This window comes from Chaetomium strumarium, assembly GCF_033439665.1.
Source record: "Chaetomium strumarium strain CBS 333.67 chromosome Unknown B0T15scaffold_6, whole genome shotgun sequence".
NCBI lineage: Eukaryota > Fungi > Ascomycota > Sordariomycetes > Sordariales > Chaetomiaceae > Chaetomium > Chaetomium strumarium.
Genome location: NW_026944434.1, coordinates 1407855 through 1429624, shown reverse-complemented (window position 1 = coordinate 1429624; position 21770 = coordinate 1407855). Strand labels below are relative to the sequence as shown.

The following is a 21770-nucleotide window of genomic DNA, read 5'->3' as shown; positions in this document are numbered from 1 at the left end:
TAGACCCCCTCATAATAACCTCTCCTTCCCTTCCCCTCTCTCCTGTTTCTATTGTTTCGTTCGCTCTCTGCTTCTCTCCTTTCTTTCCCTTTCGTTCTTTTCCCTCGTGTTTGTTTTCCTGTTCTTCCCTTGTATCATCACTTCTTTTGCTCTGCGTCCTTAACGGGAATCGTCATGGTTTGGATTTGGAACGGTCTGCAGATGTGGAATGTATCTACGTTTGGGTTACTTAGGTAGGTACCATTACCACCACCTAGAGTGGGCAGACAGACACTCCATTCCAAACCTGATCACCGTTGTAGAAGATTGCAAAAACAAAGGCAACGTTCCATCGTATCCAAGTCTACGGGTACCTAGGGCGGACCCATCCCCAACTCGCAGCTTCCCCCACACATTCAGGCCTGCCCCCGCAGTGATTCTCATGGCATGCACCTCGAGAAACCAACCCCACAGTGCCCCAACTCTAACCTCCATATCTCTAAATGCCCCCTCTTGACTGATAAAAACCTCCAGCTCCTGTCTCTCTCTCTCTCTCTCTCTCTCTCTCCTTTTACCTCCCTAAGTGTTACGCTACACCGTCTCATTCTCCCACTGAGACTATCTATGCATACAATACAACTACACCCTACCCCTTTCCCCAACGTACCATCCAACCCCATCCGGTCTCTCTCCCTCCCCCATCCATAAACCAAAATGGCCACAACCCGCGCAGCTCCTTCCGAGGCCCCTTCCCCACTGCTCACCCGCCTCAGACAAGATGGCTTCGTGATCATCCCGTCGGTGCTCACCCGGGACGAGCTCGGCACGCTCCGCAGCGCCGCCGCCCGCCTGACCGCCGTGGCGCGCGCGGGCGACTGGCCACACGTGCGCACCGTCGGCAAGCAGTTCCCTCCCTGGGACGCCTCGCTGGTGAAGAAGAAGCAAGGCGAAGGCGGCGTCGGCATCTGGGGCGTGCAGCACCTGCTGCACCCGGACCTGCCCGTCCCCCAACAGGAAGACAGGGCGGCCTTTGTGCGGCTGTATTTCCACGAGCGGTTGCTGCGTGTCGCGAGGGAGTTTTTGGAGATTGGAGACGGCGACGAGGATGGGGAGGGAGATGGGAAGATGACGATGGAGTTGTGCAACATGCTCGTTAGGCCTGACGCGGGTTGGGAGGAGGAGGAGAAAGAGGAGGAGAAGGGGAAGGAGAAGAAGAAGAAGAAGAAGAAGAAAGGGTTTGCGCTGCGCTGGCACAGGGATGACATCCCCTGGTCTGCGACGCCGGAAGAGGAGACGGCGCGGCTGAAGCGGGAGGGGGACCGGTACGTGCATACGCAGTGGAACCTGCCGCTGTGGGACGACGATAGTCTGGTTGTGGTCCCCGGCAGCCACAAGCGGGCGCGCACGCAGGCCGAGCGGGACGCGGACCCGTTCGACGAGAATTTGCCGGGGCAGGTGAAGGTGCAGTTGAAGGCGGGGGATGTGGTGTTCTATGATAATAATATCCTCCACCGCGGCGTGTATGACGGGGAGAAGGAGAGGATGACGCTGCACGGGTCGGTCGGGCATGTCGAGGGGAGTCAGGAGCGGGCGAGGAACGTGCTCCAGCACGGCGTGGGCGACTGGGTGGATCGGTGCGATTTCTCGGTGCTGGGGGAGGGGAAGGAGAGGAGGACGGCCGAGGGGATGAGGAGGAGATTGGTGCAGCTGGGCAGGGAGAACCAGGGGCGGGATATTGGGTATTCCTTGGAGGGGTAGAGACATCACTACGTAGGTAGGGTGCTACCTAAGGTACAATACGTATGTTCCGATCGTCTGAGACGCCGACGATATATAAGATAGTACTGTATACTCCATGACAGTTGTTATCGAAATGCATCGGTACTAGTAATAATTTGTACATGTATGTATACTGTACTAGTACAGTATATACGGAATACATGTAGGTATATACAATACAATACCTCGCAAAATCCACCAAAACCAGTGGCTTATACTACACCTGCTCTGCTACACCATTTCCCCGGGACTCACTTTCACTCAACCGCTCTTGTAGACGGCAATGTTGGACGCAAAGGTGTTCACGTTGTCCGCGTACCAGGCCACCCGGGCGCCGTTCCGGTTGAGCATCTCGCGCGTGCCGATGGTGTTCAGGTTGTAGATGTTGACGTTGGTCGCCGACCCCTCGATCGACGCGATGCGCTGCTGGCAGGTCTGGCCGGCCGCGAAGGTCGAGCAGGCGGTGCTGTAGTTGTTGAAGAACGAGTACAGCCCGGCGCCGTACACGAGCACGTCCTGCGAGTTGATCACGCGCAGCCCCCACCCGTTGGCGCAGTTGCCCGACACGCCGGCGCACGAAGCGGCGAAGTCCGGGTCGTTGAGCGAGGCGACCGGGCTAAACGGGACGAGCGCGTTGGGCGTGGGCTGGAAGTAGGCTGTCTCGGTCTGGATCTGGCCCATGAAGATGTTCCGCGTGTTGGCAAGCTGGTATTGGTACAACACGTGGTGCTCGCTGCCAGTGCCCCAGAGCCAGAAGGGGCCGTTCTGCGACTCGATGTCTGTGGCCAAAAAGCATTAGTTCCTCCTGCCTGTCCAAGAGATACTACTAGGAACTTCAAGTTGGTAGTAGTATTGAACTAAGACAACAGAGAGACTTACAGAGTCCGCGACCGCTGTAGATGGTGATCTGCGTGTTGGCCGCATCGTCGATATCATGGTCGGCCGTCCTGCTTCTCGTCAGCTCTTTTTTTGTCTATAACAATGACAGAAACGAAAAAAGAAAAAAGAAAAAAAAGGAAAAAAGAAGACTTGGGGAAGCGTACCACAGCCACACATTCTCCATGTACAAGTTGCTCGCCTGCTTCGTGACATGCATCGCCATGTACGCAACGATGCAGTTCTGGTTGACGGCCGCGCTGCCCGGCTGCTTGAGGCACTGCGCAACCTGCTGCTGCGAGCCGGTGAAGCCGCCGATGCGCACATGCACGTCCCACATGCCGCTGGGCGCGCCGGTTGTCGCCAGGTTCCACTCGATGCAGACGGCGCCCGCCTGCGCGTTCTGCGTGCCGACGAGGAAGTCGCTCAGTTCGACCTGCCCGGGCTGGCCCGACGTGCTGCCGACCTGGAGCACGGGCCTGGGGTTGTTGATGTCGTTGAAGAAGGCGCCGGCCGACAGGATGACGGGAAACGACTCGCCCACCACCTTGGCGCCCGGTGGGATCCTGATGGTGCTCGTGACGCGGTACAGGCCGTAGTCGAGGAAGAGGACCTTGCCCTGCGCCACCGCGCTGTTGATGGCGTTCTGCAGCGCCGCCGTGTCGTCCGTGGCCCCGTCGCCCCTGGCCCCCGCCGAGCGGGCCGAGACGAAGGACGAGGCCGGCAGGTTCTCGTACTGCGGCTTGGAGCGCGTGTAGAATCGTCCGTTGGAGAGAAGCGCGGCCGGGCGCGCGTTAGCGCTGACCGCGCCCGACGTCTCGACGGGACCCGACGGCGTGTAGCGGTGGCCGTTGCTCCAGGCCGCGATCGTCGCGGATCCCGTGCTTCCCGCAAGCATGGTGCCGCCGGGCCCCTTGACCGCAACGGGCACGTTGCTGAGCGCAATGTTCTCCATGACCAGGCTACCGGCAGTGTCCGGGTTGGCGCTCGGCGTCCAGGCGGTGAGGATGGCCACGGGCGTGTTGGTGAAGCTGCTGTCCAGGAGCGTCACCGAGCCCACGTTCAGGGCGCTCGAGCCGCCGGCCGAAATGTCGATGCCGACCTGGCAGTTGTTGATGGACAGGCCGTGGTACGTCCAGCCCCAGTTCCAGATCTGGATGATGGCCGTCTTGCAGTTGTTGAACTTCAGGTTCCTCATGGTGAACTGCTGGTTGCCCATGCTGGCTCCCGTCGCGCCGCCGTTGAAGGTGAGGTCGGTCATGAAGCCGCCGCTTCCTTCCTCGAGGAACAGACCAACATGGACCACGTCCGAGGCCGTCGGCATGTTGAACACGATGTTCTGCAGACTGGTCGCCTGGGCCGTCGGCCAATGGATGCCCGTCGCCGCCGTGGCCGCCGGGATGTTGGTGGTGTCGATGATGAAGTTGCGGATCTGCCGGAAGAAGACGTTCACAGACTTCCAGTTGAGGACGTCGGTGTAGTACGGGTTGCCATCGATGAGACCGAAGCCGGCAAAGTTGGCGGTGGCCTTGAGCGTGGGCGGGTTGGCAGCATCGCCGAAGAGCTGGGTGAAGTAGGCCGGTTTGATCGAGGACGAGATCAGATACGTGCCGGCCGGGAAGTACACGAGTGCAGGAGTCATGGTTGTTGATGCCTTGAGATCCCATCAGTACCAGTGCCATGAAGCGGCTTGCCCGGGGCCGACTTACACAGTTCCTGTTGCAAGGGTTGCCAGCGTTGACGGCCGCCATGATAGCCGCCGTGTCGTCGGTAACGCCATCGCCTGTGTGCTGGTCAACCAAAAGGATGTCCACGTTTGGACAGCCTATCCATGGATGTCTGCCAGGGGTTTAGCCAGAGCCACCCACCCCTTGCGCCGTAGTCCTTCACGTTGCGAAAGACAGGATAGCCCGACGGAGTAAAAGGCGCATATCCCTGATCTGAAGAGCCGTCAATAAACCCCTCGACCAGACACCCAACGCTGACGGATCTTACGCTTGATGTCTCCAAGCCAGTGTGCCTTAGCGGTCGACACGAGACTGGCAGCGGCCAGTAACGCCGAGAGGAAACGCATGGCTGGCCACTTTGGTACTGGCCGCGAGCAGCCGACTTGAGAAACGAAACAAGGCGAGTAAACAAGCCTCCTGTCCCGGTTGCTTGGAGGGAAAGGCTGAACGGAAGCCGGTGACACAACACCTCATAGGAGAAGCGGCCGCCGGCTAAGATATAGCTCTCGACGGACACATGCCCATACCTCGCGATTACACACAAGGAGTTCCCCGCGGAACACCACCACGTGCTCATTCCTCAGGGCCTAGCTGACCGGAAGATGGGGTTGCGGACAGGCGAACGGGGGTTGCATCCGCCGTCACTGGCATCTGAGCCGCATACCGCCGAGATGGCACAGTGCAGACCCACGTGCAGTGTGCCCAACTGCTCGAGCATGTAACATTCAAGAAGCGCCAGCAACCACAACTACAGAAAACGCGCCGGCGTCACCATCTCTCCGCCCACCAAAGGGCCGATTGTACTTGGCCCCATGGCCGGCACATGGCTCCGAAAGTAAGCATCAACGCCGGCTGGGGTAGCTCTGGGTATGGTTGCTAGGCCAGATGGCAAGGTGGCCAGCGCGGCTACCTAGAACCGCGTGGTGGAGTTGTGGAATGCTCTTGCGCCGCAGCCATATGCCAGTGGTTCATTCATGCGAGAGCGAGACACAAAATTCCTCCCTCGAGGTCCCGTAGTGTACCGTGACCGTGGCCCGCTCAACCAGGCAGCCCCTGGCTGGAAGACGTCCAGGGCCCCAGGCAGACGGATTCAGTCAGTGCAGACATGCCACATCAGAACGACAACGCTGACGGGCAACATGGAAGCATATGCAAAAAAGCGACTGCTCACTTGAGCATGTCTCACTTCCATCTTGGCGAGCGTGAATGTGACCACGCAGCGGGTTGATCGCGACGGGAGTTCCCCGAGTCCAGACCGTTCATCAGATCTCGTCTCCCTTGCTCCGGGACTTGAGGACATGGCTGCGGGAAAGGCGGAAAGAAGCGAATAGTCTGGGGTTGGGAACGGGGCAAACGAAGGGATTCCCCTGAGATGAACGGGTCAGTCACGTCCCTGAAATGTCGTTGAGAGATCTGGTTCGTCCAGCCGGTCCAACTCCAGACGGAAGCCGGGGGGGGGGGGGGGGGGGGGGGGGGGAGAATGGGGAGAAATAAGGCCGGATGCTACCTACCCGTTGCCGCCTGGTGACCTGCCTGCCTGCCACTTAAGTTAGCTCGACCCACGATTAATCCATCAGATGGGACACTTGTGACCTCGTGCCTTGGCTTTGCTGCAAGACACTGAAGCTTAGCATGAATTAGCATAGCTCACTTTTCCTACCTCGATGATGTGACAAGGCACAGATTTGTGGATGAAGTGAGGGTTGCTGAGGTGCAAAGGTGAACGCGCGATGTGACATCGCAGGCCGACACTAGATCCAGCAAGCGGGGTGCAGAAAACCATGGAAGTCACCGACGCGAGCCGACCGCCGAAGAGGCCATACATACCCCGCGAACCATGCAGGCTTCAGCTCCATGGAGCTGGTTACTGGTTCTGGATGAGGAGGCGTACACTAGGGACCGGGCCGAGTGCACTTGACACGGAGAACGCCGCGCAGGCCGAGGCTAACAGTATCGAACAAGGACCTGGTGAAAGTGCAAGTCGAAGAGAGAATGAAGTAAAACGAAAACGAGGGAAAGAACAACACAATCTCCTCTGACAAACTTGATCTCGGCATCAACACACTTCAAACGCCTTAGCATGCTGTCGCTGCGCCCGCCGTCCGTGAGCAAGTGGAGGATTAGTAGCTTCCTTACGCAGCCCATGTCTGCTTCCTCTATCATAGGAAGTGACGAGGTCGGGTTGCCATTGATGAGCTTGAAGAGCGGGTAGGGGATAAGTGATGTTGCCGTCTATTCTCGCATCACTACTGAATGAAGCTCTGCAGCGTCCTAGCGAGTACCGCCGGCGCTCCTCAATGAGCCCGAGAGTGTGACCGATGATGCCACGCGGGTCAATTTCAGGATTGAGTGAGTTTGCTTATTTCGGAGTGAGGTCGATGGCTATGGGACTTTGGAACAAGCTCAATGTCGCCTGCAACGGGTCGACAACAACTGGGTTTGCGAGCCGCTCGTCACGGGGTACTTGAAATCCCGCAAGGATCGGCGGACGCATAGGAGAGGGCTCTCTAGCCGAGTACTTAGGTGCTCTTTTGGTACTGGGGAAAAATCAGTATGTGAAGCATGACGAACACTTGATGTATAGTCAGTGGCTAGATTGAGAGTCTGTAGTTGTCCAGTCGAAGCTTGGTGATGACTGTCCCCAAGATACCTGCAGGCTGGAGACGTCCCGCTGACCGTGCCTCCGTTTCCTGGAGCGAATAAAGCTCGCGTGTCTCAGGGGTATCATTGACAAACCGCGGTGAGAGGAGTGACTTGTCACTGGAGCGGACATTCTGTGCCTATCTCACAATCACATGATGCGAGACCATGGACGGGAGCTTGTTGAAGCGGCTCCGTAGGTTCTCCGCATCTGAGAAACTTCCATCAAATTGTGTGGAGGCTGGCACGGCTGGCTGCCCCTCTCGGCCGGACAGGGGTTGACAGCTTCCCCAGATCTCCAAACTGGGGTGCATCCACGACCCACAAGTTGCTCCCGGAGATCACAAGCCACCTGGCAAGTACCTAGGTGCAATGCCATACTCCGTACGGCAATCAAGGAGTGCTTTTGATATCGAAGGTATAATGTTCACATGGAAAGGAGGTGAGACGGTGGTGAAGAAAATCTCCATTGCGGAAGTCCTCGTGCGACTTTTCTTAAACGTCCCGAGGATGTTGACCAGGGGTTGCACGAGCCGCCCCTCGGCTCCGCGACTTGTGACTTGGTGGATCACGGAATCGCACCCCGCTTTTTGGTGCACGTAACGTATCCGTATAATACTTCGAATACACATAGACACTCTCGGCTCTTCTCTTGTTCGTTCAGGGCGACCAAGAGAGAGAACTCCATACACAACGTACGAAAGTAGCAGAGATTGAGGACGCACCATCCCATCTGCGGCCCGACAACATCGGAGCGAAGTGCGATCAGTCATTGACATATACACAGATATCCAACTCGAGTGGGGGATAGTCCCATCCGCCCACTTCAAGCTCGGGATAATGCGCGGCCCAAGTTCAGGTGAAGAACACAAAGACCACGTTAGTGTAGGCCGACGAAAGGTCGGGCACAGCGGTGACAAAACTATTATATCAGTCAGATACATCAGGTACTTTCTTAATCCTCGTCGGCTTCTGGTTGTTAGCCTATCATTCAGTCGACGGCGGTTCAGTGATAGCTCAACCCCGAACCAAGAACGGCAGGTAATCGGAAAATTCCCCGCCCCCACATATGAGTGCGGAGATTACACTAGTGCCATGGTATGTATTGTGCATACATCTGGAAAACGTGCAATGAACGCGAAAACTGAGCGAGCAGGGGCCGTGAAACGATGCCTCCTGGAGTCTTAAAGTTGCGAACGAGTTGTCCACAGGGTGTAGTACGATTTTCATTCCAGACAGTATTATTAGTAGCTTGGCAAGATGACAAGGTACAATACCTCATAGAATATTGGCATACGTAGCTAGATTGATAGATACTCTGTATCCATCTTGCATTGCCGAAACCCAATTGGAGCCGGTAAAGGCTCTAATGGTCATGATCAGCTTTCGCGAGCTCTTACAGCCCAGGATCGGTACGTACGGTAACCATCATGATGGATGCCTTGATACAACAGGTCACGGCACCTAAGGTAAGCAAGAAATACGGAATACAGTCGAGCGAGAAGCATCCAAACCTGGAAACCGTCACTACTGTGTAGGTGGCGCGGCTCCAGTTCCTTGCCCACCCCCATCCTTGTGCTTGGCACCGCGGTCCCGTTCTTCCGGCTACCGTGTGGTCCCTCTCGAGTCTCCATTCCCGTTCCCCATTCCCCGCGTTTTGCAACCGCACCATTTCCATTCAACCTCCGCGCCTGGCTGGTCAGCTCCTTCCTGCGAATCGTTTCGATTACCTCTTCTCCGCTCTCCTCTCCACGCCCTTGTTCTGTGCCAATTATTACTTCATCATTAGTTTGCTCCCTTCCCTTCCCGCTTACACGGCGCCTCGATGTCCGCATTTGCCTAACTTGACGAATTTGTTACTACTACATCATCGATGCCACTACGCGCGCCAAGCTCGTGGTGATTAGCACGCTCTCCAACTGCTGTGCACATCAGACCTTCCCGCCCGCCGCCGTAGTCCACGACTCACGATCCACTGCCCGCGTTGTCTTTGCTGGCCTACCCCGCAGGCCCCGGTGTGTTGGTGTCATTATCGGCCATCCTGCCTACCTCCCTACCTACCTTAGTTGCTGGCCCACCCTCTGCCACGGCGCTCTCCCGGCTCCCGCTTGGCTGTACGCGCCTGGTCCTGCTTTGTCCGGTTACCGGTTGTCTCTCATCTCGAACCGCTTGCGTGCCAACGAGAAGAGATCTGGGTGAGACCGAGCACAGCGCGACAGTCCTTTTGACTGTGGATGAGCCGCGCGGGACTGAGAAGCGGCAAGTGCATGACTGCGGTCGTGCGCGCGCGTCAGAGCGGCCAGACATCAGGGGTGCCAGGGACTACCGGCAGTCCGTCCGCGAGTGACCGAGACGGACAGGACCAACCAGTTCGGTACTAGATTTGATATCAAGGCGGGCATGTCTTGGTTCGAGCTCTAGGGCCTGTCGTCCGCTCTCACCGACGGCACCCTAATTACATTACTTTTTTGCAGTATTTGGCTGCTGTCCCCCTCTAAACTACTCCTCCTCCCCCTTTCCCCCACTCCCCAACGAGCCTGAAGTGGCTCCTCATCCACCTTACTGTGCACTCTCCATTCCGATACCCCAATTTGCGCCAGGAAGCTCTCTTGTACACGCCATGCTGCCACTCCAGTCAATCGAGGCGTCGCCCCCGTCTCTCGCACACGATGAGAACGGGGAAACCCGGCAGCAGAAGCCCAAGGCACTACCGTGCAAGTACTGCAGTAAACGGTTCAGGTCAGTACGCAGGGCGCACTCTCCATCCTCCATGCATCTCCTCTACCTTGTATATTGGCTTACACTTGCCTTACAAATTAGGCGTGTGGAACATGTTCAACGACACGAGAGAACACACACCAAGGAAAAGCCATTTGCTTGTGGCTGGGCTCGTTGCGGGAAGACATTTGGACGACGGTGAGCAAGCTTCGTTCTCTCGTTTTCACTTCTTTCTCGCGTCTCATGCGCTTTGTTTTGCATCCGCCCGGGTCTCAGCCCTAGTCTGGGTTGACACCAGATTTGTCCATGTGGCATCCTCCTGCTGTCCCTTATTGCTTACTGCTACCCAACTGCCGCGGGTTGGGGGTGCATCTGTGCCCCCGTACGTCGGCCGATCTCCCACTTTTTTCTTTGTACGGTTCCCCAGCTCTACAGCCCTGCGTTATATCAACTCTTCAAGAGCCGCCCCGTTGGTGCCGCCACCTCCTGGTCTCGCCTCCAACAATCACATCCGACAGCTCTCTCGCTCTCCGGGATGAACTTATGCTTATATGGACATCAGTGATCTCCTCGTCCGCCACGAGAAGCTTGTCCATCTCAACGAAGGCAGCGGCAACAAAGATGGCAGCAGGCCGCGAAAACCGTCCTCGGCTGGGGCCGCTCCCGGCCCGGCCGACAACCAGGTGGACACCGAGATGCTCGGCATGCAACAGCAACAGCAGCAGCAGCAACAGCAACAGCAACTACACCAAAAGCCACAGCTGCCGCCGCAGCCACAGTACCGGCCCGAGGCGATGCAACCGTCGATCACGGCGTCGCTTGCTCCGGATTCCCGTCTTACTGCGCGGGCACCGGTTTGTAACCTCGACCTGCTCTCAGATGCCGCGACGCATCTTGCCTCGGGCGGCGAGGTCAACGGCATGCAGCCGACCATGATGCACGGGCTCGCCCCTCCACCAGCAGATATGGCACCTGTCAAGCCATACCACGACGCGCTGCCGTATGGCGATCGGATGCGGGCCCATGACCCCGGAGTTATCCCCTCCGGCTATGCCGCCCAAGCGCCGCCCCCAGCGTTTGACGACTATAACCTCTTCCTCGACGACTACGGAACGTCGTCGCATTTTCTGCCTTCGTCGCTCGAGGCCGAGCAAGGGTTTGGCATGTGGCCTCGCCCTCTCGGCGTGGGGTTGTCTAAGCCGCCATCTGCTTTCCCATCGAGGTTCTCGTCTCTGGCGCCGGACCTGCGGGATCCGTCGGGGGAGAACTCAAGGATGCATGATGAAGGCGCACGGGCACCAATCTGGAGGATATCCGCGATGGATCACAGTGTCATCAGGAGCCGGCTCGATGAGTTCTCGTCGACTCTTCCCCATGACTTTGTGTTTCCCTCGCGGCACACCCTGAATAGGTTTCTGGAGGGCTATGTTAGCGGCTTCCACGAGAATCTCCCGTTCCTGCATCTGCCCACCTTGTCGCTTACCGAACTGTCGCCCGAGCTGTTGCTAGCGATGCTCGCTGTCGGTGCACAGTATCGGTTTGAAACTAACCGGGGCCATGCATTATGGTACGCGGCCAAAGCCGTAGCGCTCGAGCAGATACGACGCAGGCACAGTCACGAAGTGCATGGGCTGCTCCCCACACCAGCAGCCTACAGCCCGCATTCAACCCGACCGTCTCCGAGTTCCGGCTTTCGCCACTCTTTCCCCTCCATCCATCACGAGCGCCCGGTGACCCAGGACACGCACCGGGAACCATAGTAAGTTGCTACCTCTAGAAAATGTAACACGGAGAGAGGGAAGAACACAGATGCTGACCCTTTTCGTAGTTCTCCCAATACTCCGCAATCACGGCTCGAGACTATCCAAGCCCTGCTCCTTCTGTTTGCCGTTGGCCTCTGGGGCGCCAAAGCGATTCTCCACGAGGCCCTGTCCCTCGGGAGTTTGCTCGCTCTGCTACTGCGGGAGGAGGGCCTGGTAGCGGAAGCGAATCAACAGACAACTGACTGGGAAACCTGGGTTAGGCTAGAGTCGAGCACACGGACGAAGCTGGTTGCGTACTGCTTCTTCAACCTCTGCAGCATTGCGTATAATACCGCCCCGCTGCTTTTGACGTCGGAGATCCACCTCTATCTCCCCAACCCGTCTCGACTCTGGAAGGCCGAAAATGCCTGGCAGTGGCAGCAAGCGAGGCAGTCTTGTCCGAACATCGAGATCACCCTGCAAGAGGCCTTCGCGAGGCTGCTAAACCGGACCTCACAACCCCAGCCCACCACGCTTACATCCCTCGGAAACTACATTCTCATCCACGCCTTGATTCAGCACATCTTCTTACTGAAGCAGACATCCTTCTCCGGCGTGTCGCCCTTTGGGATACAAAGGAGCTTGAAGATGGAAGATGTGGAAGACATCAACCAAGCGCTTCGTGCATGGACCATGAATTACGAGCAGCACCGCCAACTCCGGGCAAACGAGTTGGCGGCCCAGGGCGCTGGAGAGAGCTACTCAGAAGGGCCGGTGGCGTTCAACTCGACTGCGCTGATGAAGCTTGCCTACATCAGACTGCATACGGATCTGAGCGCCAGCCGGAGCCTCGAGACTCGCGACCACGTAATGATTGCGCGGGCATTCAGCGACGCACCGCTGCTTGTACGGAGTCAGCGTCTCTGCCGTGCTGTTGTCCAGGCTATTCACGCCTTGTCTATGCTTGTCAAGCAGGGTGTGAATTATGTGGCGAAGACCAAATCATTGGAGTGGAGCATGCAGCATTCTTGTAAGCCAGCCACCTAGGACCCCCTTATCCCATCAGCGCATGGCATTCCTAACGTTCCACTCTAGTGTGTAATCTGGAGTGTGCCGTTCTCCTATCCAAGTGGCTGCTCACCCTGGCGGCCATCAGTCCGGCCGAGCCGCCGCCATCGGCAGAGGAAAGGAACCTCCTGGAGATGGTCCGCCGCATGCTGGACGAGACCGAGTTTGCCGTTCCCATCGACCCGTCGCTGGCGGGCTCGGCTGGCGGCCATGGCCACGGACACCGCCAGTCGCAGTCGACGGACCTTTCTGCCACTGACAGCACCAAGCTCAGGCAACTCGCGTGCGCCGTTATCAGGCTGTGGGCGGAGACATTCAAGGGTGCGCACATCTTCGAGATCGTGCGCATTCTCGCCGCCGGTTTGGACGGCTACGCGGATATGATGGAGAAGCCAAGGGATCGAACGCCGCTGGGCAGGATCGGTCCAAATCAGGGGCTTGGTTGAGCTAGATTTGTCAGGGGGAGAAGGAAGACTGAATCCTGCAATGGCATTAAAGTCGCTCCGAAGCCAAGAGAGCATGTCCCGCGTTGTCAACTGGTCCTCCTTCTCGGGACAGGAAACCCTGACCTATGTACTGCGACTACCTCGGCGTATCGTCCGGACTCCGCGCAGTTGCCATATTGGACGTCGAATTTGCTTGGTGGGTGAACCGGGCCGAACTCTGTCAAAGACCACGAGGTCGATGAAAAGTTGGCCGTTGGTAGAGCCTAGGCCTAGGCTCATTGGACGTTACCACCCAGAACTTGAGACAGGATAGCTTTGGTTTGAGCAGTTCAGGCCGAGCAAGACGTTATATAGTATGCTACTGACATTAAAGTAACAGTAAGCGAATGTATTGCTATCTACTGGAGCCTAGGAGTTTAACACGGATCCCCGTCTTACTACTCCCTATGTGGGTAAACTACACCGCATCGTTCTGCCGTGTAGAATACTTTAGTAGCTCCAGCTAAACCAGAACCGGTGGTGACGCCTTAGGTTGTTTCAAACAAGTCTTTCCTGCCTACTCCGCTCATGTCCGTTGCTTTCTCGAAACAATGACAAGAGACGACTTATCCGGCAAGCCCCTAAGCATCCCAGCGACAGATCATGGAGAGACGACAGGCTCAATATCGGATTTCTTATTCAAGAGCGAGTCTCGACAGAAGCTCTTAGCGTTTTGAGTACAGACGCCCTGGAAGGTCTAGTCTACGTAGACAAAACAGATCCTGTAGGCGCTATGCATCCCTTTGTATACAACCATCCTTCTATTCAAACAGCCCAAGCAGACTGGCTCTTCGGGGGTATCTGTTCTTTAGGCGGTCCCATCTCTCATCTTGCGGAAGAAGTCCATCACACCGGTGTAAACGACGAGGAGGATACCGCCACCAGGTCCCAGCCGGAGCACCTTGGGGATGAACCCCTTATACAGCGCGCCGAACCCCTCTTCCTTGGCAACCGTTGCCACCGCCGGCCATGCCCAGTTGTACTTCGGTGTTTGGCCGGCAACCTTGATTGTGTTTTGGATTCTCGACTTGACGACGTCCATGGGAGTGTTGAGGATGGTGCCAACGGTGCCACCGACGGTACCAGCAAGGATATCGTTTATGGTCTGGCCCTTCTTGGTATCCGCTTTGGGGAGCAACTGGCGCACCTGGAAGATGCAGCCGAAGTAGCCCGCATTCCAGAGGATGTGGCGCCATAGTGTCGATTCGAGACCTTGGTACATGGCCAGGAGGCCCTCGTTGCGCACCGTCTTGACCACCACATCCACCATGCCGTTGTACTTGCCGGCCGAGGCCTTGTCCTGCAGACGGATCTTGACCAGCTCGAAGGGCACCACAACGAAGGACTCGGTGGCGCCGGCCGACGCGCCTGTCAGGACGGAGAGGGATTGCGTCATCTTCTGCTGGCCGAACAGTTCCCGGTAGAACTTGCCCCACTTGTCGTTGGCGGCGAATTTGGTAGCACGCTTGGGCGCCTCCATGAGGATCGGAGCGGTGATGCCGCGGTAGAGTCTCGAGAAGCTGCCGACGCGTCAGTGCTGGTGCCCCCGCCCCCCCGACGTATCCCCAATTGTACCGGGCGCATACCCCTCATTGCGGATGATCTTTTGGAAGCAGTCAAGCATGCCGGTGTAGGCATCCGCACCACCGCCCTTGCCAGTTTGGAGTTGTCTGTTCGGGTCGTCAGCCGAGGTGCGTCGGTAAGATCAGACCCGCGCAGGCGCTTCTCACACTCGTGTCTTGACGACATCCAGAGGGTACCTGTCAAGTAATAATAGGTTAGCACCTTGGGGCACGCGACCGCGGGCTGGGGCGGCTTACATGACCAGAATCTATGCGCGCATTAGAGTTAGCACGTCAATTGGGCAACGATTGAGGCATTGGCTAACGTGCTTCAGAAACACCGGCAATGGCGCCTGTTTTGCAGCCATGGTTAGCTGTCCAACCTTCTGCGGTCGTTTCCGGGCTCGGCCGAAATGCGCTCACCGGCCATGAAGGTGTAGCCAAAAGGCAGAGGGGCTTTCTCGGAAGCCATTCTGAAGCGCTAGCGTGAGTTAGGAGGTAAAATGAAAACAGGAATAAACACAAAACTGAGGGATGGCGGGATACAAGAATCACCGCAGGAAAAGAATCATCAGCCCTCGGAGTATAGCCGTCAGATGTTTCTACCGAAGTTGTGGGACAAGATGCGCACTGCAGGCTCGTCTGCAAGCCACCCCCACATTTGCCCGTGTGGGGAGACGACATCGGACCTGGACCAAAATCCCGGTCTGATCTGCCAATCCGGGAAGGGCCGAGGCCCATGGCCAACCCTAACCCGTGTTAGACCGAGACGAGACTTGACCCACTGAAACCGACGACTGCGAAAACCTTCAAAACGTGGCTTAATAGAGTGAGTACCACCTTCAGGAATCCGCCATGGCTACGGGGATGCGTATTAGCCCGGTAAATGGAGTACAACCCCTCTTCCATTGAGATCATTTGGATGTTGTCATCTGAACGACGGATTGATGAGCCGTTATCTGCAGGCGTTTTGAGCATGAGCGTAAAAGTCATGCTCCGATTGGCTGTTGGCTTATTAGGGCTGCCGGGGGGTTGAGCGCCGGACTACCGTATAGTACAGTACAGACTCGTGAATATGGCAAAAGCCACGTGGGGTGGAGGTACGATCGCGGGATCCTATAGGCGGCCACCAGCCCTCCCGCCACTCCCACCTTCAGCGCGGTTGTCCATCTTGAGTACGGTTATCGAGTCGGCCTCATTGTGACGTGCCTCAGTGTTGAAAGAGACTGTGTGACGGGGCCTGGCATGATCTGACCTATCAAACCCCGTGCAAAAGCCCTGCAGCGCCACTCGCATTTGCCAATTCTCGCGAGTTCGTACGGTACCCTCATGGACGGGCACGGTTTACTGTGTAAGTTCCCCGGATATGACCAAGCCTACTAGTACCCCGGCGCATTTCGTCTCGCAACTCGCATCTCTCATCAGAAGATTGTAAAGACTGCTTTAGGCACCTTGGAATCATACTCTGAGAACTTCAGGAACGGTTGAATCCCGGAGCGCATCCTCATCGCCTCGTTTGACCGCATCCATTCGAAACTACAATACTCCCGAAGTAGCCGCGTCCGCCCGGTGAAATCGCCATACAAAATTGCACCCATTCATCTCGACGCACAAACCTTGGGGTTCCGGCCTGAACCCTCGGTGTGGGGAAAGCCTTTTGAAGCTTCAGTTCCTTATCGCACCTTTTAAACAGGCCGTGATCCATCGAGACCACGGCGAGGTACATTTGAGGTTTCCAAAGGACATCCCCCAATAGTCACGCATTCGGCACATGACGCATCTCCTGTGGAAATATTACTGGGAAGACGATGTCGACAGATTTCGACGCCTTCTCCAGCCGGCCGGCTATGGCGCCCAGAGTGGCGGCCGGGGATCGAACTTGATGCAAGGGACGGGTGGGAGTCCCGGCTACAGCACCTCGCCGCGCAACACCACGAAATCACGCAAGATTTCCGCATTTTTTACGGGCTCTGGAAATGCGCGCCATGGGCAAACTTGCCTCGGACGCAGCGAAGTCAACAGCCGCGACCATGTCGGACTTACCGTTTTGCTGCGCGCAGCGTCTTCGACCGCTGAGAATGCGATCGCGTTCGTGGAGGCACTCCTCGAACACCCGGCAATAGATATATACGTCCAAGATCCCGAGAGTGGCTGGAATGCGCTCCACCGCGCCCTGTACGCGGGCAACATCGCCATCGCCCGGCTTCTGCTTGAGAAAGAGCGGAGGGACCTGACTGGACACACGGCGCCGCTGCATAGAGTTGGACAGCTCATCAAGACCAAGGATCACGAGGGCAAGACTCCATTCGACCTGTATAACTCGACAGTCGGAGAGCGAAATTTGAAGGGTTTGATAAAGCGGGAGAAGTCCGATGATGAGTCTGACAGTGAGGAGGCCCAGGGTACTCTGGACCACGCTCTGTAAGTTTGCTCCTTAATCCATTTGCGTTCGCGCGCTTGCTTCTGCTGTTCGGACAGCTGATCCAAGAGCAGAAGCGCCAAGGCCGCGGGTACAGCTGGCGAGGAACTGTATGCATTTGGCAGCAACAGGAACCTCACGTTGGGCTTCGGTGATGAAGATGACCGCCAATTTCCGGAGCGAGTACACCTCAAGCGCCCGAACAGCCTATTGCGCCGCTTCCACCGAGAGTATCTCGAGTCGACTGGCGAGGATGGCCCGGCATCCCAGGATCTGGCCAAAATTCCAACCCTTGTGTCGAATCGGCCGCTGATGATCCAAGATGTGGTCCTGTCAAAGTTCCACAGTGCGGTGCTAAGTGCAGATCCTGTTTCGAATCTCTATGTCTGCGGTATTGGCCGTGGGGGTCGGCTCGGCCTCGGCGATGAGAACACGCGCTTCACGTACACGCCCATCCAGGGGCCATTTGCGGACAGGAGGGTGGTTCAAGTTGCGCTTGGCCAGAACCATTCCATGGCCATTGACGACACCGGCGCGCTATGGACATGGGGCAGCAATGCTCAGTACCAGCTTGGCTATGCACTCCCTGAACCGGCCAAGAAGGATGAAGATCCCATGAGCATGGTACCACGCCAGGTGTTCGGACCCTTGAAAAAGGAGGTCATTGTGGGAATTGCTGCCTCTTCCATCCACTCGGTGGCCCACACCGGCACGTCGCTATACTGCTGGGGGAAAAACATCGGACAGTTAGCGCTGATGGATGCTGACTCGAGGTCGCTCGAGTTTCAACAAACGCCGAGGAAAGTTGCAGCGTCGTTGTTCTCGTCTCCCATCGTCATGGTGACTGCGATCGACAAGGCCACGACAGTCCTGCTCCAGAACCACACCGTCTGCGTGTTTACAGCATACGGGTACCACATTGTCAAGTTTCCGCTCGCTGCTTTTGATATCTTTGGCAATACCACCTTGCCAAACTGGTGCGAGCAGCCAGGTTGGTACCAGATTCACCATATCACATCCGGCGGGGAGACAATTGCCGCGCTTACGAGACGTGGTGACTTGTTCACAATGAGCCTAGATCACAAGATTGAGACAAACCCCTCCACCACGTCTACTACAAACCCTTCGAAGATCAAGGGGGCGGTTACCCAACCGCAGTGCATCTGGTCCGCCAGGCAAGACGGTGTTCGGTCTGTCGGAGTTGGCGAGCACGGATCTGTTATTATCAGCACGCAATCCGGAGCTGTGTGGCGGAGGATCAAACGAGCGAAAGCCAAGGACGCGTCGCCGTGGGCACCGAAGTCAAAGCGAAGCGACTACAAGTTCGAACGGGTGCCATGCATTAGCAAGGTGACCACCGTTCGCGCCTCTGCGTTTGGTGCCTTTGCCGCCATCCGAAAAGACACGGATGTGATGAAGGAGCAGATGACGATTGACGACCAGTCACTGTGGGAAGACGTGGCGCCGTTGAACTGCCTTCATGACTTTACAGCGTCGGAACCCGCGGATGAGAAGGATGAGGTTCGGAAGTTTTGGACAAACGATGCCCTCAGAGACCGTCTCAGCCCCGTGGCGCACGAAGTGCTTAAATCCTCGGACATCGAAGGTGACCTGGTGCAGCACCTCACGTCGTGGTCGTACCGGAATGACCCACTCGATGCAGCCATCTGCACCTCTTCTTCACCCGGCGTCAAGATACCTGTCCATGGTTGGCTGCTTGCCGCTCGAAGCCCTGTCCTGCGAGGCGCGCTTGCGCAATGCCGCAAAGCGGGGTCCTTCGCCAACGAGACATTCAGGGTTGCCACTGATGACGGCAAGATCGTAATCTGCTTCCAGGGACTCGACCTTGTCTCGTTGCTGAATCTCGTTCTATTCGCATATGAAGATAAGGTCATCCCCGTTTGGAACTTCACGGGCCACGTCCGACCGCTGGCGTACAGATATCGCCAGATCCGCCAGGAGGTTATGAAGCTTGCCACGCGCCTGAAGATGGATGTTCTGGAGGCGGCCGCAAGGCTGCAAGTGGAACCCAAGAAATGCATGGACCGGGATTTCCAGCTTGCCATCAAGGACCCCCGTTACTTTGCTGACGGCGATGCCCTACTGGAGCTGGATGGAGCGGAAGTCCTGGTTCACAGCGCGTTTGTTCGCCAAAGGTGCCCCTGGTTCGAGGTGCTGTACCAGGGACGCGCTGCGGGCAAGTGGCTCGAGGGCCGTCGCGCAATCTCTGCTGAGCGGATCACGATTGATCTGACCGACGCGGATCCCAAGGCGTTCCAATATGTCCTTCGGTATCTCTATGGGGATCATGGCGCCGAGCTGTTTGATCCTGCGACTAGTGACTCGTTGGAAGACTTCCTGGATCTCGTGATGGAAGTCATGTCATACGCCAATTATCTGTGGCTGGATCGACTATCACAGATCTGCCAGCAGGTCATGGGCAGGTTCGCCGACATGCGCAACATCTGTCAGCTTCTGAATGCCATAAACCCGTGCTGGGTTACAGAGTTCAAGTATGTTGGGTTGGAGTATATCTGCCTACTGTTGGAGACCATGCTTGAGAACGATGTCCTCGACGAGCTTGATGAGGAACTACTTCTCGAGCTGGATAAGGTCGTTCGGGATAACCAGCTTACCCACTCACGTTTCGTGAGGAGCGGCCAGGCTGAGCTGATGCTCCACGAAAACAACCCTTGGCTGGCCGAGGCCGTTGACGAGGAGCGGCGGGTGAGGCTGAAGGATATTGCATTCAAGGCACAAAGAGAAGAGGAGAGGAAGCTGTCGTCGGCGAAAACCAGATACGGGAGCCTTGATGACGCCAGTCCCCTTACACCCACCCCTGATAGAGTCAGGAAGGTGTCAAAGGGTCATTTGAAGGAGCTTTCCAGCCCTAGCCTTCGCCCCGAGGCCTCACAGGGAGACCTCATCTTCGATATGGACGACGATGAGCCCTCGTCTGTCACGAGCCCTTCCGTACGGCCTCGGAGATCTGTCGAAGGGTCGACCGAGCTGGATCAGATCCCGCCACTGGGAAGCTCCTGGAAGAGCACACCGAAGAAGATACGTATCGATCTCCAACCGTCGCCCACGGCCAGTCCGTTAGGCACGCCGCAGAATCAGGCTGTGGCGGTTTCAACACCTACAAAGGCTGCACAGCCTTGGGGGACTGCGCCACTAGCAGCTTCAAAGCTAGACCTCCGCGACATCATCCAATCGGAGGCGCAAAACCGGTCGGCCCTCTCAACAGGCCTAGCGGAGCAGAGAGCCAAAGCGGCAATTTCAAAAGGCACACCGCCAAAATTGTCACAGAAGGAGAAAAAGCGGCTGCAGCAGGCATCCCAAGCAGCGCAAGCAGCCCTGCTCGGCGTCAAGGGGGGCCCTCCCAAGAATGTCTGGGAACGCTCCGCCAACGAAACCCAGCCTTCCCCGTGGAAGACGGTTTCCACCAAGGGCCAGACACCGTTGGAGGGAGGTCCATCAACAGATTGCAACCCGGCAAAGGGCCTTCTCCCTACGGAAGCTGCCGTGCCAATCTCTAGACGCACCGCCTCCCCTGATACCCGCTTCTCCGGACAGCGCACACCAAGCAGTTCCTCCACCGTTCTCACCACCAAACTCAACCCCCCAGTCGCTGCGAAACCAAATAATAACAGCAGCGATAACAACATGGCCCCCCGAGCCACCTCTTCGTCTACGTATACCGACACTCAACAGCCCACCTTTAGCAAGTCACCACTGGTTCCACACTCCAAAGTCTACATGCCTCCCGCACCCAAGGCCGAACCCCTGCTGGGTCTCAGCATGCAAGACATTATGGGCCAGCAGACGCGCGACAAGCAGCAGGTCAAGGAAGCCGTAGCCAAACGGCCGTTGCAAGAAATCCAACAAGAGCAAGCCTTCCAGGAGTGGTGGGACGCCGAGAGCCGGCGGATGCAGGAGGAGGAGCGCCGGCGGATGGAGAGGGCTGGGCGAAATGAGCGGGAAGATAACGGTAGACGTGGGAGGCGAGGGGGTAGAGGGAAGGGAAGAGGCGGCGGCGCCTCTGGTGCTGGCGGTGGGAATGGGAATAACAATGCTAAAGATGAGAGAAGTGATGGGAACGGGAACGCCGGTGGCGATGGAGGTGCAGCGGCGAGTTCCAGGGGTAGCAATAGGAACAAGGGAAAGAGACAGGCCAAGGGTAGAGGGGTGGTGGCGATCGGGGTGGAGGGGAGTAGGCAGGAGACTGCGATTGTTTCTGGCGGCGGGAAGTAATACAGAATATGATATGTGTATAAGCATACAGGATAAAGGAGGGATTGCATCCGGAGGGATTGAGCGGCTGTACATAAGTACCTTACATCTGCATCTCGGGCTTGGGATGGATATCTGCATTTCTTACTGCTGCATTTATGAGTTAGAGGGGATTCGCTTCGGAAACGGCTCTGACTGGGGAGTCTGTATACTGTATTGTAATGTTAGCAGGTAGCATCTATTACAAGAAGGTTGTGGTCTCGATGTGGCAGACTGTCAGCTTGAAGATCACGGAGCCGAAGACTATGGAAGAGAATTAAGACTTCAATTGCAAACACTGCCGGAAGTTCGTCTATGCATCTGTCATACCTGCTTTTGAGGCGAGAAGCCATGTATAGGCAAGAATGCGGCATGGGTCGGGAAGCAAGAACCGGCATGATATGATGATACGAGCCCTCCGATTGGTCACTGGCGTGAGCGGCGTCGCCTTCTGGCGCCAGCTCGAAAGCCTTCGGCTATAACACTGCCTGGTTCTGCCGGTA

The 21770-nt window shown here is 56.9% G+C and overlaps 5 protein-coding genes across 5 annotated transcripts; 3 read left to right on the top strand and 2 right to left on the bottom strand.

Annotated features, from left to right (window-relative positions):
- Window positions 1–693: 693 nt before the first annotated feature.
- B0T15DRAFT_486725 (uncharacterized protein) lies at window positions 694–1737 on the top strand (the record flags this gene model as incomplete). Its single annotated transcript, XM_062866380.1, has 1 exon — window positions 694–1737. One exon carries the CDS (start codon window positions 694–696, stop codon window positions 1735–1737), a length of 1044 nt encoding a protein of 347 aa, XP_062719021.1.
- Window positions 1738–1888: 151 nt separating this feature from the next.
- On the bottom strand, window positions 1889–5079 carry B0T15DRAFT_268116 (pectate lyase superfamily protein-domain-containing protein). The gene is made up of 6 exons (XM_062863430.1): window positions 4630–5079; window positions 4503–4574; window positions 4344–4417; window positions 2802–4288; window positions 2638–2705; window positions 1889–2537 (listed from the first exon to the last, which is right to left on the bottom strand). The coding sequence occupies exons 1-6, from the start codon at window positions 4706–4708 to the stop codon at window positions 2020–2022; spliced, it is 2298 nt and encodes a 765-aa protein (XP_062719020.1). The 5' UTR covers window positions 4709–5079; the 3' UTR covers window positions 1889–2019.
- A 5017-nt stretch (window positions 5080–10096) lies between these two features.
- B0T15DRAFT_268067 (uncharacterized protein) lies at window positions 10097–13037 on the top strand. Its single transcript, XM_062863429.1, has 3 exons — window positions 10097–11478; window positions 11548–12491; window positions 12557–13037. Exons 1-3 carry the CDS (start codon window positions 10271–10273, stop codon window positions 12973–12975), a joined length of 2571 nt encoding a protein of 856 aa, XP_062719019.1. The 5' UTR covers window positions 10097–10270; the 3' UTR covers window positions 12976–13037.
- A 596-nt stretch (window positions 13038–13633) lies between these two features.
- B0T15DRAFT_539601 (mitochondrial carrier domain-containing protein) lies at window positions 13634–15215 on the bottom strand. Its single transcript, XM_062869742.1, has 6 exons — window positions 15000–15215; window positions 14907–14929; window positions 14835–14845; window positions 14745–14774; window positions 14601–14684; window positions 13634–14534 (listed from the first exon to the last, which is right to left on the bottom strand). Exons 1-6 carry the CDS (start codon window positions 15046–15048, stop codon window positions 13823–13825), a joined length of 909 nt encoding a protein of 302 aa, XP_062719018.1. The 5' UTR covers window positions 15049–15215; the 3' UTR covers window positions 13634–13822.
- Window positions 15216–16110: 895 nt separating this feature from the next.
- B0T15DRAFT_267979 (uncharacterized protein) lies at window positions 16111–21558 on the top strand. The gene is made up of 2 exons (XM_062863428.1): window positions 16111–16997; window positions 17070–21558. The coding sequence occupies exons 1-2, from the start codon at window positions 16348–16350 to the stop codon at window positions 21247–21249; spliced, it is 4830 nt and encodes a 1609-aa protein (XP_062719017.1). The 5' UTR covers window positions 16111–16347; the 3' UTR covers window positions 21250–21558.
- The last annotated feature ends 212 nt before the right edge of the window (window positions 21559–21770 follow it).

What these genes read in the sequence shown, in the direction of transcription:
- B0T15DRAFT_268067 (XM_062863429.1), top strand. Translation starts at nt 10,271, where the DNA reads ATGGACATCAGTGATCTCCTCGTCCGCCACGAGAAGCTTGTCCATCTC. An exon ending in GACACGCACCGGGAACCATA is followed by an intron (nt 11,479 to 11,547) that starts GTAAGTTGCTAC and finishes CCCTTTTCGTAG; the next exon opens with TTCTCCCAATACTCCGCAAT. An exon ending in GTGGAGCATGCAGCATTCTT is followed by an intron (nt 12,492 to 12,556) that starts GTAAGCCAGCCA and finishes GTTCCACTCTAG; the next exon opens with TGTGTAATCTGGAGTGTGCC.
- B0T15DRAFT_267979 (XM_062863428.1), top strand. Translation starts at nt 16,348, where the DNA reads ATGACGCATCTCCTGTGGAAATATTACTGGGAAGACGATGTCGACAGA. An exon ending in GGTACTCTGGACCACGCTCT is followed by an intron (nt 16,998 to 17,069) that starts GTAAGTTTGCTC and finishes ATCCAAGAGCAG; the next exon opens with AAGCGCCAAGGCCGCGGGTA.
- B0T15DRAFT_268116 (XM_062863430.1), bottom strand. Translation starts at nt 4,708, where the DNA reads ATGCGTTTCCTCTCGGCGTTACTGGCCGCTGCCAGTCTCGTGTCGACC. An exon ending in ACCCTTGCAACAGGAACTGT is followed by an intron (nt 4,289 to 4,343) that starts GTAAGTCGGCCC and finishes TGGGATCTCAAG; the next exon opens with GCATCAACAACCATGACTCC. An exon ending in CTACAGCGGTCGCGGACTCT is followed by an intron (nt 2,538 to 2,637) that starts GTAAGTCTCTCT and finishes TTTTGGCCACAG; the next exon opens with ACATCGAGTCGCAGAACGGC.
- B0T15DRAFT_539601 (XM_062869742.1), bottom strand. Translation starts at nt 15,048, where the DNA reads ATGGCTTCCGAGAAAGCCCCTCTGCCTTTTGGCTACACCTTCATGGCC. An exon ending in GATGTCGTCAAGACACGAGT is followed by an intron (nt 14,685 to 14,744) that starts GTGAGAAGCGCC and finishes CGACCCGAACAG; the next exon opens with ACAACTCCAAACTGGCAAGG. An exon ending in AAGATCATCCGCAATGAGGG is followed by an intron (nt 14,535 to 14,600) that starts GTATGCGCCCGG and finishes ACGCGTCGGCAG; the next exon opens with CTTCTCGAGACTCTACCGCG.